Source organism: Leptonotus elevatus, chromosome 21 (genome assembly GCF_054856555.1).
Source record: "Leptonotus elevatus isolate MCC_2025b chromosome 21, RoL_Lele_1.0, whole genome shotgun sequence".
Taxonomy (NCBI): domain Eukaryota; kingdom Metazoa; phylum Chordata; class Actinopteri; order Syngnathiformes; family Syngnathidae; genus Leptonotus; species Leptonotus elevatus.
Genome location: NC_141259.1, coordinates 4,428,012 through 4,443,972, shown reverse-complemented (window position 1 = coordinate 4,443,972; position 15,961 = coordinate 4,428,012). Strand labels below are relative to the sequence as shown.

The 15,961-nt window shown below is 38.5% G+C and overlaps 1 protein-coding gene across 3 annotated transcripts in view; it reads left to right on the top strand.

Moving 5' to 3' along the window:
* The window catches only part of ctnnd2a (catenin (cadherin-associated protein), delta 2a), a 251,414-nt gene that overhangs the window by 20,621 nt on the left and 214,832 nt on the right, over positions 1-15,961 (top strand). For all 3 annotated transcript variants that reach the window (XM_086066020.1, XM_086066021.1, XM_086066019.1), the window contains exon 2: positions 12,996-13,126. In XM_086066020.1, coding sequence (XP_085922146.1) covers positions 12,998-13,126 — 129 coding nt within the window. In that variant the 5' untranslated portion in view covers positions 12,996-12,997. The remainder of the gene's footprint in view (positions 1-12,995; positions 13,127-15,961) is intronic.

The following is a 15,961-nucleotide window of genomic DNA, read 5'->3' as shown; positions in this document are numbered from 1 at the left end:
GGGAAGGATGAGGCATGGTCCCAGTGGGACCACTTCTCTCCCCTCCTCTGACAGATGTGTGGCACCTCGGTGCGATCAAACACAACCAGCAGGAAGGTTTTGCGCTCTGAGCAGCTGGAGGAGCGCAGAAAAAACACCTGCATGCATTGTGCTACACGAGTCTTGTCAAACTTATCACATGTCACATCAATTACTGTTGCTGCATTGTTAGATATCAAACATTCTAGTTGCTTTATTTAGACACATTACACAAGGACAGAACTTGTGGCCAAATTTAGAGTTAACATGTATTTGTTTTAGCTGGAAATGACAAAAGACAATGGCAAAAATGTAAGTCCCTAGTTAAGTAATTCCTATTTTAATTATACAATAAATTAAAAATAATCAGACTCTTCCAGTTTACATGCATATCCTATATTGAAAGGAACTTTTTAATAGCCGTATTTAAAATGTGCTGTTCTAATTTAACTTAAATGTCAACAATAATCCCCCCAGCGCTCTGGTTCAAGCCCCTTATTATTAAATTTTTATTTTTATTTATTTTAAACAGTGTTCTTTAGGTTATTGTGGTGACCCACAAGGGAGAGATATTCACCAGGAACCTGTACCTGTAAAGGAGAGGAGGGAATTGACATGCTTCTGGGTTCAAAGGGATGAAATGGTTGTAAGGGAGTAGCTTGCTGTGTACGCAGTTATTTTTTTGTGGAGATTGACTCCTCGTCTCATTATTTACCATATTTCCATAATATGATATATTTTTTAATTATTTCTTTAAAAATGTTTTTATATTATTTTATTATATTTTTTATTTTATTGTTATTATATTTTATTTAATAATAATAATAATAACAGATTTTTATTTGTAACACACTTTACATTTATAAAATAAATCTCAAAGTGCACAGCACAGGCAACAATAAAAGCAATAAAAGCACATAGTAAAACAAGTAAAAAAAAAAAAACGTATTTTTATTTATGTATTTATTTATTTTTCTTAGTATTATTTTCAAGACTTTTTTTTAAACTGCAACCCTTCTCACTCACATTAACACATATGGGCTATCTAGAGCCTTTGTTTCTAAATTAATAAAAAGTACAACTTAGGGCTGGGCAATATAAACGGTATATTCAAAATCCAGGTATGAATTTTGCCGAAGGTATAGATTTGGACTCTACCGTCTTACCGCGGTAGCGCATGTTGGTGACGTCATCGCATTAGGGCTGTCCCGACTAGCTGATGACGTCTGCGTACGTCGGCGAGCACAACTTACTGTTGACGTCGAGCGTCCCAAGCCACCCCCTCGGCACATGTTGAGGTTGATTGATGACACGTGCATACTGTGAGTTGTAAACAAGTGCGCATAGCAGAAAAGAAAGGAGAGAACAACAGAAATTGGACGTGACATCTGTTTACTGAGGAAGTCGTGAGAGAAACTTAATTTCTAAATAAACCTCACATTACCAAGTAGTATGAGATAAGGGCTGACGTGACTCGTCTATTCATAGTTTGAGACGGCACCAAACTTGCGACAGACGGCAGTAACACAACTTCGTGCTGAAATCACGTTCAAGCTCCAGTTTAAGGACAGTAAGACATAAATGCGCTGACATTGCCAGCGTTTAAATTCCACCAAATCGCTACTGTGGTTCTGATGTCACTTATCATCGCATAGACCAAAATATAGAGATTCAGAGAGGAAAATAGTGTGCTGCTAAAGCACAGTTTGAATTTAAGTTTAAAAAAAAAAAGAGAAAAAAAAGTTGATTATCTAAAAAATGAAAACCTGTTGGTTGTTCATTATTACGTGCAAATGTGTTTTTTGTCTTCTGTATTTATAATTGTTCTTTAACCAATGAATAATATATATTTCTATCCAATTACCCGATTATTCGCTAGAATTTTCAGTAGGATATCTGAATGCCAAAATATTTGATAACTGCAGCCCAAATAATATTAATTTTCAGTTAGTTTTGTGGCATGCACACAAGTTCCTCCACCACGCCCCCTATCAAATCTAGCTAGCCTGCACACCGCAAGCCATACTGCATTTGCATAATTTGGATTTGAGATTTGCACAATAAATGTTGTTATCCAAAGTAAATGTATTCTTTCATTGTATTTTTAATCCATTTAGCTTCTATAAAGGGCTATGTAAACCAGTAAGCAAATGATTTATTTAAAAAACAGCAACACTTAATTCTATACCGTGATGTATACCGTTACCGTTTCCCCCCCATGTTCTTCTTATGTGGGAAAAGAGTCACACAAAAAAAGAAAGAAATTGCCCAGCAGGAAAAATGCGGATCTGAGGGGGTTAACATTGTTGAAACACTATTGTATGTCAGCATTGTGTGCTAACTGACCACTGTGTTGTTCCAAATAAATAGTAACGCCCGGCAGTTCAAAACCGTGCCTCTGGCGGTCTTACATCCTCCGGTTCAGATTGCCTTCATATTTAATTGCATTAACAGCCCGTGATTGCTGCACAAGTGTGTGTTTTGCGAGTGCTGTCACGCCAGGTGTACATCATGCGTGTATTAAATGTCAAAGGCTGCAAGGAATGAAATTTGCGAATGTGTGCCCATACAGCCGCATCCCACCACAAAGCTTTCAGCAGGGGATTCCACCTCCGCCGCCTCAACTTCCTCAGCCTCGAGACTGGCAAACTACCTGGATACATTTCATATAAAAACACTATAGCCAGAAATATAACTTTTGCATTTTAATCCATCCTAAGATTTGGAAGCTGCAATGAACTGATGGAGTCTGTGTCCGTTCGACAGGAAAGGTACTTTAGTAATGTAGCTTCCCTGCAATTAAAACTAATAGGGCATCGCTTCGATGTTGTTTTCATCCTTTCTGGCTTTTAAAACAACTGTTATGTAAAGTATTTAGACACAGTGTACAAGCAGATGATGAAAATAGCATGGAAAGTCCTATCTCTTCTCTTCTTCATCCCTTGATTTCCTTGTCCCTCTTTTTCTTTCCGGCTTGTTCAATCCAGTTTCTTCTTTAATGCAGCTTGTTTAGGAGACTGACCTGTCAGTTCTGATCTCCCCCTCTCCAAGTAGCTGCCCTAGTTATTTAGAGGAGGCGGCGAGTGACATCACATTCTAGATTGGAGGGTGAAATTTGAACAGGAACAAGAAGTGCTGCAAGGGACCGGGCATAGGCAGAAAATAGTTGAAAAGGGTAGGTTGGATTTTATGTTGCTGGTTTTTGCTTTTGTCTTGTCAGTTTTGCTAATAGGGAAAAAAACCGACTAATCAATTGATTAATATATGGTTTTGCTGGTTGGATACCTGAATGAGAGCAGTCCCTTTTGAATGCTGGCACATCTACTATGGAAGCCATGGATGAGTTGGAACTGTGGGCTAGGCTGTGTTGCCACAGTTACCTCGAAAAAGTAACTCCGTTTCTTTTAAAATCAAGTAATCAGTAAAGTAACTAAATTACTTTTAGAATCAATTGAGTACATTTAAATTGGATTATTGACATCTGCTCAAAGCAACTAAAAAAGTAACTTGTAATCTACTTTAATTGCTTTTAAAATAAAGTAATCCGTAAAGTAACTAAGTTTCTTTTAAAATCAGGTAATCAGTAAGGTCAAGCGGAATCGTCAGTATCTACTAAAAATATAATTAAACTTACTTACTTTTAAAATCAAGTAATCAGTTATGTGGAATTGTTGGCGTCTGCTGAAAGTAACTAATTAAGTAACTTGTAATCTACTTTAATTACTTTTAAAATCAAGTAATCAGTAAAGTAACAAAGTTTCTTTTAAAATCAAGTAATCAGTATGGTCAAGCGGTCGGTATCTGCTAAAAGTATAATCTAAATGAGTTACTTTTAAAATCTAGTAACCAATAAAATAACTAATTTACTTAAAAAATCAAGTATTGTAATCAGTAAATTTATGCGGAATTGTTGGCGTCTATTGAAAATAACTAATAGAGTAAGTTGTAATCTAAATTTGTCACTTTTAAAATCAAGTATCCAGTAAAGTAACTATGTTACTTTTAAAATCAAGTAATCAGTAAAGTTAAGCGAAATTGTCGAAGTCTGCTGAAAGTAATTAATAAATTCACTTATAATCTAACTTAGTTACTTTTAAAATTAAGTAATCAGTAGAGTTAAGTAGAATTGTCTGCGTCTGCTGAAAGTAACTAATAAAATAACTTGTAATCTGAATTAGTTACTTTTAAAATGACGTAATCAGTAAAATAACTAATTAAGTTACTTTATTAGTTACTTTCAGCAGACGCCGCCAATTTCACTTAACATAAAAATGATTAATTAATCTGACTTTATTAGAAATAGCAAGATGTTAGGTTACTAGTTACTCAAAATGGCTACTGTTTTTGAGTAATGGTGTTACTTAATAGCCAGTTAGCTACTTAGTAGCTCGTGATGCGTTTCCCTTTGCTTTTAACCCATTATAAACACAAATAATTAAACATTGATTTCAACTGGTAGTCGTCGCGCACTCAGATTGTACAGATAGATTGTCCCACAAGCTCCCACAAGTTTTATGTATGTCAGCTGCATAAAGATGTAGTTTCGGCATCAGGTGGCACTGCTGTGGTCTGTCTAGACTTCGCTTCATTTTATACCCATCACCCTTTTTACTCGACTCCCTCTTTCCGTTCCAGTGTCAAAATAAGTGACATTATGGGGGAAATTCTGCGGGGAGGCATGTTAACAAGGGGCTGTGTGACAGGGACAAGAAAGTTTGGAATTATTTTTACCTCTTTGTGACTGTGAGGGAATATATTTCTGACTTTTTATGCTGATGCTTTCTCCGGTTTGTCTGTGAATACACACCCCAATCTAGGTCAACCTGCTTCACAGACTGCAACACAGTGTGCGTGAGAATGCGTTGTGTTGCATATTCAGTCAACACTCCAGGCTATGACAGACAATATATGCATTTTCGCAGGACTAAAAGCGATTGAATATTACTATTTGGCACTGGGTGACTTGTGATAAGTGGTGGGCTTCAGTGTAATAAAGTTGAGCATATCATAGGACTGCAGTAGCTGCAGGTATTGATTGAACGAGTGAAAGTTGCCCGCCTTTGAGGCCGTGGAAGAGCAGCAGGCCTCAGGCGTGAGATCACAGCCGTGTGTGAGCCGCCTCCTCAATGAGCGTAGAAGGCCGCTGGAGACGTGAGCCACGTCCACCCCCCAGTCTCATCCTTGGGTTTCTTCTGGGCTTTACTCAGGCTTATCGCTCCTCCGGAGGGAATGTAAGACCCGACATGCATTTTCAAAATCTGCGCAGGTGCTTTTATAGCTGTTACCACATTATGTTTTGTGTCAGTGATATCTTATAGCTAGCTAGCACAGAATGCTCCGAAATCCCCAAATGTATGCTTTTGTCAAAATCAAAATACTGCAAGAAATAGTGTACACTTTCCGCCCCACAGAGCTCAGCCTGTTTTAAGGGGATGGTCCTGCTCTATTCAAATTCGTCACTCGCCAGCTTTTACTGCGGTACGAAAATAGGTATGGGTTGATCACAATGTTAAAATTACAGCTCTAAAATTATTATTTTTTATATTTTTGGCTAAATAATTCCCCCCTGATTTAAAACAATCAATTTCATTCATTCATATTTTCCAAGCCACTTTTCTTTTTTTCTTCTTTTTATTATCACTGGTACACTGTAAAAAAAAGAAGAAGTAATATTACTTGTAAAAAACCTAGTACAAAAAAAAATCACTCAGAAATCCGAAGTAAATTTTACAAGAAGAGTTTTTCCAGTTTATCAAAAAAAAAAAAGTTACTCAAGCATTGAGGAACGAACTCATGACCTTCAGCTTGGGAGACAGCCACTCTACCACGTGAGCCATGCTACTCTTGCTGTTTGCCACGGTACTGCATTGCTGGCGTGTCCAAAATAAGACAAAAAAATTGTCTCTTGGAGGTACAAGGATTCCGCCTAACACCATCAATATACAACACACAGCAGGAGCGGCATGGCTCAGTGGCTGTCTCCCAACCTGAAGATTTTATATGTATATATATATATATATATATATATATATATATATATATATATATATATATATATATATATATATATAGTTTCCAGCTAATGCTACATGTTGAATTGGCGTCGGGGGCATGACAACGCGGATAAACAGTACTCAACTCAACTTTATGGTTTTTCAGGACAGCACATGTGAATATTAAAGTCCCCATAAAGTCGCCGTTCCTCCACCTTGGCCCGACATCCTCGGAGCGTCCAAGTAAGCACAGCCAGGCGGTAGTAATTCAATCATAGTGCTGGACTCATTAGCGACAGTCCAGGTCTCCGTCAGGCAGAGGAAATCCAAGTTGTTGGAAAAAAAACCTCCCTCAAAATAAACGTTTTATTTGTCAATGACACTCTTGTGGGAGCAGCAGGGGTGCATGGCCCTTCCGTCCAGCGGTCTCGAGGAAGCTCCTTCAGAAGCTTGAGGTCGGCACCGCGTCCAAAACGCGGAGGGCAGCACGGCCGAAGCTTTTCGGGTGAACTGACGATCGGTAGCAGCCAGGAGTCGACAGGGTCCAGGATACGCCACAGTGGAGTACATCCACGCGTTCGGGAACGAGACGGGGACGAAGCTTGTTCCAGCGCCCGTTTTCGCTTCACCAGCTGGCCGCCGCGTTTACTCCAGCACCACTGTCAACACCGGTATGAATTGTTTACGTTTTTATATCCCGCCCCCTTAAAGTTGTTGCCGGTTGCCTTTAGGAATAACAACTACCGCCGCCGATGATACGGAGGGGAATTACTTCTTGCGCATGCGCTGAAGGTACGTAATAGTCGGTGTTGGTGCGGTGTGTATTTACGTCATTTTTCGACGAGACGTGGAGACATCTGGGCCGATGCCACAGGGGGTAGGCATCTGTCACATTTGGCCGACGTCGGATTGGTGTAGATAAGAAGTGCTCATTACAGGTGACAACCAGCATAAGCGGTTATTGAAACCTTGACTTTTTACAACCATGGTGAACCGTCAAAACCATTTATCAGCCCATGCTTAGTACCAAATAACTAAAATTTTGGTCTTTGTAAATAGTATTAAAAATACACTACATGAATGAAAAAGCCTGTGTGATTACAGTAAAAGTATCAGATTTATACATATTTAATGAAACAGAAAGAATAAATAATAGTGGTCTTTATTACTCTTTTTTTTTTTTTTTTTGCTCGGTTTGAACTTTAGGATGCACAGTTATTAACCCTCTGTACACTGAATGAATAATTGTATCCGAATTGTAGTAGAGTTCATGGTTGTCATGCCTAGAAAGAGTAAGCGTTATATTTTATTCCACCGACACATTGTCACAGCTTCAGTTGTTCCTGTAAGTTTGGCTTCAAAAAATCTATTTATAGCTGCTGGAAGAGCATGCATATTATGTGCTTGCCTACACATGCATACAATTGTGAACCCACTTCATCTCTGCGGAGTGCGTACTAAATGGTGCATTATTCAGAGTTTAATATGAGACATTACATGGAGGTAATTTAGAGCCATCAATCATGGGAGACGTTTGCATGCGCCGTTCGTCAGGGGATCAGTTTAGAAAAGCAAAAGAGTCGTTGGCACCAGGATTGATTGGCTGGCAAAATTGGGCGTGAAAATGAAAATGATGGTGGCTTCATTTTGAACCTGGCCCCCCACTGACAACATTAGTGCTGTTAAGCACATGTTAGAAATGATTATCGTGTGCGCTCCTGAGGATGTTGAAGTCTGCACCAAACACAGGTAATATGCTAAATACCCTGAACAGTCATCAATGGAGTGCGTCATAATTTAATTTAGGGTGTGGGGAGGAGACGTGAAAGCGTTCCTGTTTGAGAAACATCCTTTGAATTAAGATGATTGACTTTTGAAAATACGTTTAAGCTGCAATGTTTCTGGAAATCTCTCCATTAGAAGAAATTATTAGCAGACTCTAGGCTTGTTGTATTTAATATGCATTACTTTTTTTCCCTGTGAAAATTAATAGCAGGAATTAATCCAATCAAAGCATGTGAAAGGAATTAGTAAATGATTGTTGTTTCTCACTAAAATGACCTTTTATTTGCTGTCAATATTTAAAGACTGCATTGTTTATCCCTATAGAGTATAGACGCAAGTCACATGGGGGTTTAGTGACTTTGGACCAAAGGTGGCAAATCCAGGTCCAGAAAGTAAAAACCCTGCCAGAGTTTGGCTTTAGCCCTAGGTTCTAGCTAGCTATGTCTCTAGCTAGCTCCCATGTTGCTCGTTTTCCTGCTAGCTACCTATATATTTCTATATTTTCTACTTTTGACTACGGGCAAGAGGCCTTTCGCTGCTTGCCAGTCAAGCACAAGGCTCTAGCCAAATATGTCCAACAATATTTAATCTTGCATTGGTTAAATAAAAAAAGTTTAATTCTGCTACACCTTACCACAAATTATTTCTGGAAATTGCTTAAGTATTTTATTATTATTATGTTTTTGCATAATGAGGCTAACAAATGCTGATAAAAAAAGATGAGCCTGAGCCATAAAAAGTGACAGCATTGCTGTGACAAACCCCCCCCCCCCCCCCCAACCCAATCCCTTGCTCAGATTAACAGGAAGCGGCAAAGAGTGCAATTAAATGTGTCCCAATCTCCGTCTAAACTCGGATCCCTGATGCATTATATTCCACACAAAGTGGCACATCTATTCATGCGAAGGTGCTGACAAAAACGGCTGATTGAAGCATTCTGGGATAGCGCAGCATTGTGACACTTGATGGGAAATGTGTCATAGCGGCATTACCGCTGCGAAAACCAGCGTTGCAATTTTCTCAACACACTAGTGGTCAGTGCATCCACCACAACGCTTTTCTATAGGTGATCACTATTCATTAATGATTTGCATTGTCAGGTTTGTAAACAGTGTTGCATGCAGTTGAAATGGAAGATTGTGCTCTGTTTGCACTGGATGTAATTGCTTCTGCTGTTGGTGTGTCACGATGATAAAACCGAGCAATAATAAAGGATATCTGATGAGCCGCACGTTTCAAAACGCTGTTACTCAATGTCAGTAAAACTCCCACTCCTTTGTGAAGGTGTTTAATAAACAGCCCAGACGCTCCGAGGCGCTCGGGTGTTGTCTTTGCTGGGGTCTTGCTTGCTCGAGATCCAAAAGTGTGGTGACTCATTTCCTCTTATAAAGTGAAGATGCCAGGCTCAGAAGTGCTGTTTGTCAGCCAGAGTGAAAATATCCATCTGCGGGCTGCCTCGCCAGCATCTTTTATTTACAGACACCACCCTGCCGTCGCCTGCTGTCTCTGTCCGCTGGCGAGCGAACTAACTGATAGATGGACTCAATGTTTGATTTACAAACCTTCTGACTTGTTTACGCTCTTTTTTCATGCTAATGGATTACTTGCCCTCAATTGAGATGGTATCACCCGGTGCGACTGTTGTCAGTCTGCTTACTCAAGCGTTACGCAGGCTCATTTTATTCTTCTATTGAAGTAATTGCTCAATAAGAGTTATGTAGATTGTGGGGAATGCTTTGTTGATTAATCATGTTTTTGCTGCACTCAGCTGTTCATTCAGTCTAATTTATTTGGTTTAATTGAAAGAAAATAAACATGCCAGCTATGGGAAGTTGAGGTCCAGCCCCATTTACATCACTGTTCAAACATTCGGAGAGAGATGATCCCATACCGTTAAAAAAATTAAAAATAAGTCATTGTTAATGTTAGGGATATTCAATACCACTTATTTTTCAGGGCAATACCAGTACAAATACTAAATCTTTCAGCACAGCATTGCACATTAAATTTAAATAAAATTAATTGCAATTTTATATTCTTGTCATTTCTAGTTTCTGATAATAGTTTCTGTAAAATGGCCACACAAGAGGCAAATACAGACAAATAAGGCCAGGTATCGGCCTCAGATTGATACCTGGTATTGGTACTCTCCCATCCCTAGTTAATTTAGCCACAGTCAACCATAGAACTTTACTCAAAGATACCAAAACTGCATCCTAGGTCAGTCGATCTAAAACTTTTTACATCAAGTACTACCTTAAAGAAATGGCCACAAGTAGGGCGGCCGATACTGATAGGCCACCGTAGTGAGTACCGTTATCTGGTACTTGCCCATCCCTAGTTGATATAATTTGAGGCACATGTATAGTACTGTAATTGAAGGTTAAATACAACTGAACTGTATTTAAAAAAGTGTACTGTACTACTGGATTTAAAAAAAAGTTGCAAGATGCTATATTCATAGCTAAAAGATTCATTTTGTCTTAAAAAAAAAAAGAAAAGTTTGTAAGATATCTTTAATTGGCACAGTATTTATTTTGTACTGTATTATTTATTTTCTTATTATCAGTGATTCCTTTGCATTCAGGTAGTGGGACTTGTACAACATTTTGCAAATCACTCTCCTAGATAATTGAACCTTTTGCTAACCAATTGTTTGCAAAACATCTAATTAGTTTGAGACATGCTTGGCTACATTTAAAAATATTGTTCGCCCACACCAATACTTGACTCATTTAGCCATTTTCAGCAGTAAGTTATTTTGTCGATAAATAATTTGATAACTTCATTATTTTTCATGTACAATTAATACCTTTAAAAACACATTTTGTCACTCGCTGTCGATTGAAAATGACATCACAGGTGCTCAGGGCTCAGGTAACGATCAACCATGGCTCAGTTGGCTAACGTCACATAACCAAACCCAGAAAACAGGTGAGCCGTGATTGGTCGTTAACTGAGCTCTGAGCACCTGTGTGTCATTTTCAGTTGACAGCAAGTGGCAAAAAGTGTTTTTAAAGGGTTAAATTTCACATGGAAAATAATGACGTTATCAAATTAATTATAGGCAAAATATTAACGTTTTACTACTGAAAATTAAGTATCCCTTCAAAGAAGATATTTGCCTTCAATACAGTAAGTACACTTAGAATACTGTACTTTACTGTAAGTCGGTTATCATTATTGCAGACTGAGCATTAGGTGCTTAGGCCCCAGCTTTGACCTAACAAAAGTTGGCACAAATTTGGATGTCAACATTGAACATTGTAATGGGGCTGATGAGTCTCCCAGGAAAGAGACTCCACTTACTTGGCTCATTATTTACTCTGCTCTATTGACAATGTCCACTCCCTGTGGTCTCTTTGCTGTAAAACTTGCTGTCCTACTTCCTGATTTCTCTGTCTTTTCACTAAACTTTTAAAGAAGATTAAATTATGAATGCTAGTTGTTTTCACTTTCTAACCTGCCATCCGTTTGCTTCTATCAAAGTTTGACTAAAGCCTAGGTTTATAATGACATAAAGGATTTGTACACCTTATAGACTTTGCGTGTCTCCTCCGTGTGTAATCAATGATGAGGCTGCAGCCTGGAAAATATCAAATCTTGACTAATCAGTGTGTCAAAATCCACTTGGGTGACGTGGATGAAGATGCGCCAAATAACCAAGCAAATGTCAAACTTGTATTAATTCTGCATTTGAAGCCTGGTGTAAGCTGTCTCAATGGATGAGACATAAGGAGGACGGTGCAGAAAATATGATGCTGGTAACATTTAATTTCACACTTGTGAGATGTCAGTGTCTCTGGCACGTCAAATATTTCTGCCTGCGCAGGCCTACATGGTAGACAGCTCAATTTGGAGGGGTCAAATCATGCATACTTTATCGTGAGTGCATGTAGGCTTGCTAGTATGGAGGACCAAAACTAAATAAATTAATGAATAAAAGTGAAAAAAAAAATGGATATAGAAAATATAATTAAAAAATTAAATACAAAAAATAAATGGAAATTTAAAAACACACACACATATATATACAGCATATCCTTAAATAAATAGATACAAGTAAAAATAAATACATTCAAAAAAAATATATACAAATACATGTCAAAATAGAAAAATAAATATATGAATATAGTTAAATATCAATCAATAAATAAAAACGGTCTGCTCACACATTTATTTATTTCATGCTGCAGACACTCTGTCAGGTTGAAATGTTATTCAAATGAGGGGGTGGTCTTAAGCGTGACTTGGGTTGGGCGCCGCCGTTGCAAACTGCCTTTCAATGGTCAAGTGAGCGGGTCGGCGAACAAGGAAGTCTCGCTGGCTTGCATGGAGAGCTCCAGAAATGGACGACTATCTTGTCCACTGTCACCACAACTTGTTGTCGAGCAACTCAAGTCACAAGTTGTGCTGACAGTGGACAAGATAGTCATCCATTGCTGGGGCTCTTCAGACTTCCTTCTTCGCAGAGCCGCTCACTCGACCAATGAAAGGCAGTTTGCAACGGCGGAGCCCAACCCAAGACACGCTTAGTACCGCCCCCTCATTTGAATAACATTTTGACCTGACAGAGCATCTGCAGCATTAAATAAATAAATGTGAGAGCAGAGAGTTTTTATTTATTGATTACTATTTAATTATATTTATATATTTATTTTTATTTTTACATTTATTTTTATAAGAATTTTTTATTTTTTGAATCTCATTTTTTATTTTTGTATAAATGTTTTACTTTTATTTATTTATTTAGGGATACTGTATATATATTTTTTTGTTTTTATTTCCATTTATATTTATTTTTGTATTTAGTTTTTGAATTATATTTTTTGTATCCGTTTTTATTTATTTATTTACGTAGTCATTTATTTATTTATAATTTTGGCAGTTTTGGTTCTCCATATGCTAGCTGCTTAATCTTAAAGATACATTTCAATGATCAATTTTTAGTTTTTTTATGTTTGGAATGTTAATTTTTTTTTTTAAATGCTTAAAAAAAATATATATATTTTTTTAAATATTTTTTTAAAAACATTTTGGGGGGAGGGGGGAAATGTTTAGATGTTTGTCAGGTCTTTCCATTTCCCTTTTTAAAGTAAATAAAATGGTAATAATTTCCTCATCTTATTTCAACAAATAACTGTCCTTGAAAGTTATTTGTTGTTTATTCAGCCTGTGAATATTTTTTGATAATTTCAGCCATGCCCGTGCCGGAGCAGCCCGCCGAGCAGGAGAAGGGGGCCATGGTTCCCCCGGTGATGTCAGCCTCCAATGGAGACAGGTCAGAGACGGAGACAACCTCCTCTATCCTGGCCTCAGTCAAGGAGCAGGTAGTAACATTTCCTGTTACACATGACATTGGGCCTTGGGGGGCATTTACACTGAAGAGTGAAGAAAAATCTTGCCAATTCTTTGTCACAATAACAACACTCTAAGGACTAAAAACAGTTCTCCTATTGAAAATATTGTTTATAACTGTGAACATGGTTGTTGATTACAAACGCTTAACTCTTTGACTGCCAAGCATTTTCAGAAAAGAGGATATGTGAGTGCCAGCTGATTTAAGCATTTTGAATGATCTTTCAAGGTCCACAGAAAATTTTGTGTTTGGACTATGGAAACATAGATACTACCAAAGGAAAGATTGAACTCTCATCTTTCATCAGAAAAAAAAGTTTGTTTCTACCTTATTCCGTTTTTCAGTAATCAACAATAGAAAATAGGTTTGTTTCATCCAAATGCGATGTTTTGGACCAAAATACAGAGAAATCAAGCTTTTTGTGAAACGATATTATTTCATGCACTCTAGTGAATTTGACACCTTTTTTTTCCATGAATGATGCCACAAACACCTAAACAGTGCTTTACTTCTGTAAAACACTACCACCAACAATCAAAAAGTGTTTTTTGATAGCAAAATACGTTTATTTACATTCAACAGTGTAACAATTTGACAAAACAATTTGGCAAACTATTTACAAATGTGTGCAGCTGTGGTACTATTTACAATTGTGTGGATGTTTCAACTACACAGTTTTTCTTTTTGTGAGGTATATTGTGTAAAACTCCCCTGAGTGCAAGGGGACGCAGCAGGATTTGCACCACAGATTAGTTTCACTGCGATTGCCCCTTCGCGTGCACTTTATTGCCGGCCTTTTTTTCCGGGGAGTAGCAGGTATATACTGCAGTGTGTGTTTGGCCATGTTGTCATCAAGTCTACTCTCAGGATCATGATACGGTGACCTGGTGTTACGTCTGGCTTCCTCATGTCCTTCGGTTCCTATACTGGGTGGTAAGAGATGTTCTGATCCATCTTATCCACTCCATTCATGGTGGCATCTTAGTCCAGAACCAGTGTCTTCTCCGTGATCAGACTGTACCCACTCCTCCGATGAATATGCATTGGACTCGGGGTACTCTTCATCGTCCGATTGAACGTCCGCCTGTGCAGAAGTGCTCGTTTTCCGCTGTTAGCATCGCTAGCCGGTGAGGCTTTACGACGTGATCGAAGCCGCCGCGTCAACGGTTCCAACTTCGGCGTCAACCTCGGAGTCACCATCATCATCATCAATGTGCTCTTTAGCATTGGTCGATGCTTTTCGTCTTTGAAAAAAATGCTCAAGCGTGAGCTGCTTGCAACCGGTCGCCATTTTCGCTTCCTCAGCCATTCTCCCCTCAACACTCTAGCTCCGCCTCACGTCTTCTACTGACGCCTACCCGATCTTGTCCAAAGAGAGTCATCGCTGCCATCTAGTGCCCAAAAATAGTCATTATACTAACTCGACCTGCTTGATACTTTCAGCACAGCTTGCCAAGGCTTTCCTCAACCCGTTTCCAAAAAAACCATAGTGAACGTCTTTTAACGTCTTTGGCGGCGCTCATTTGGATTTTACTAAACGTTATTAAACGTTTTTGGCGGTTAAAGAGTTCATCAGAAAATCTGCATTTTTCAATCCCAAATGCACCTTTCAAAGAAAAGAAAAGTAAAAATGCTAGTCAGGCAGAGCACTGCAGTCTGTGTTTAGTGAATATAGTGGGCCGTGACTTACACAGATATAAAAGAGAAGCTGAAAGAATCATTCTCTGAACAATCACTGTGTATGCTGCTTTTGCTGCATGGTTGTTGCTCAGTCTTGCACGAATATTAAATCATCTTTAAGCTTATCCAACTGTCCTAGATATTAACTCTAACATAAGTGTGTGACTTTTTGGTAAATGCTGTTCATTGTGGCCTTGGCTCTTTTTCTTCATAGTTTTCAAACAGCTTTCCAGGCAGCTCTAATGGTTTCCATCATGATTGTTTAAGGGTCTGCTGTGCGTGTAAGAACATAAAGATTGAAAGGTGCCGAAGGAGTGAGAGAGTGTAATGGATGGAAATGATGGAGTATTACTGGGCTCCAGTTGTTTCCAAGCAGACATAATTGAAATAGTCATTAAAAACTCTACATTTACTTGACGTGGTACTTTTTTCTATAGCTGGAGCATGAAAAGTGGGGGTGACTGGGAGGACACTGAAAGGGTTAGAAGGCAAGTACTGCAAAGGTTAACAGCCACAGTAATTTAGGAGTGTATGTGCGCTTGTGTCAGTGCAATTGTTTTTGTTTTTATCTCATGCAAACAGAAAAAAAAATCCCAGACCCAAAGAAGCAAAACACAAAATTTGGCATTTTACAATCCAAAGTTGCACTCTGAAAAACAAAAACATTGCATTTGCACTAATTGCAATGAGTGATTTGCCTTGGGCTCATTCATCGTGTAACTGAGTGCTGTTTCCGTAATTGGCATACGCAGTACAGCAAACTTCATTGGCAATAAATATATTTTAATTTTAATTAAACAATGATGGAAAAGCCAATTTACTCTGGTGAAAAGGAACTTACTATGAATTGCTTGATGTACATATTAGGGATGACCATTTCGCTAGATTTTCTTGGACACCGGAAGGATGATGAGCAATCAATGAACTGATGGCTTGTCCATCATTTTTTATACTCTCCTCATTACGGTTGTCGGTGGAGGCAGTCTCGGCACTGGCGGAGCCAGAGGGAAGGTCGGGGTGGCATGTGCCCCTGCTCAAATGAGATCGGACCTCGCAGGTGCCAAATGATTGACAATGCAGCCTGCCATTTTCTTCAATCAGATGCCAACTAATTGTTATGCCCCTC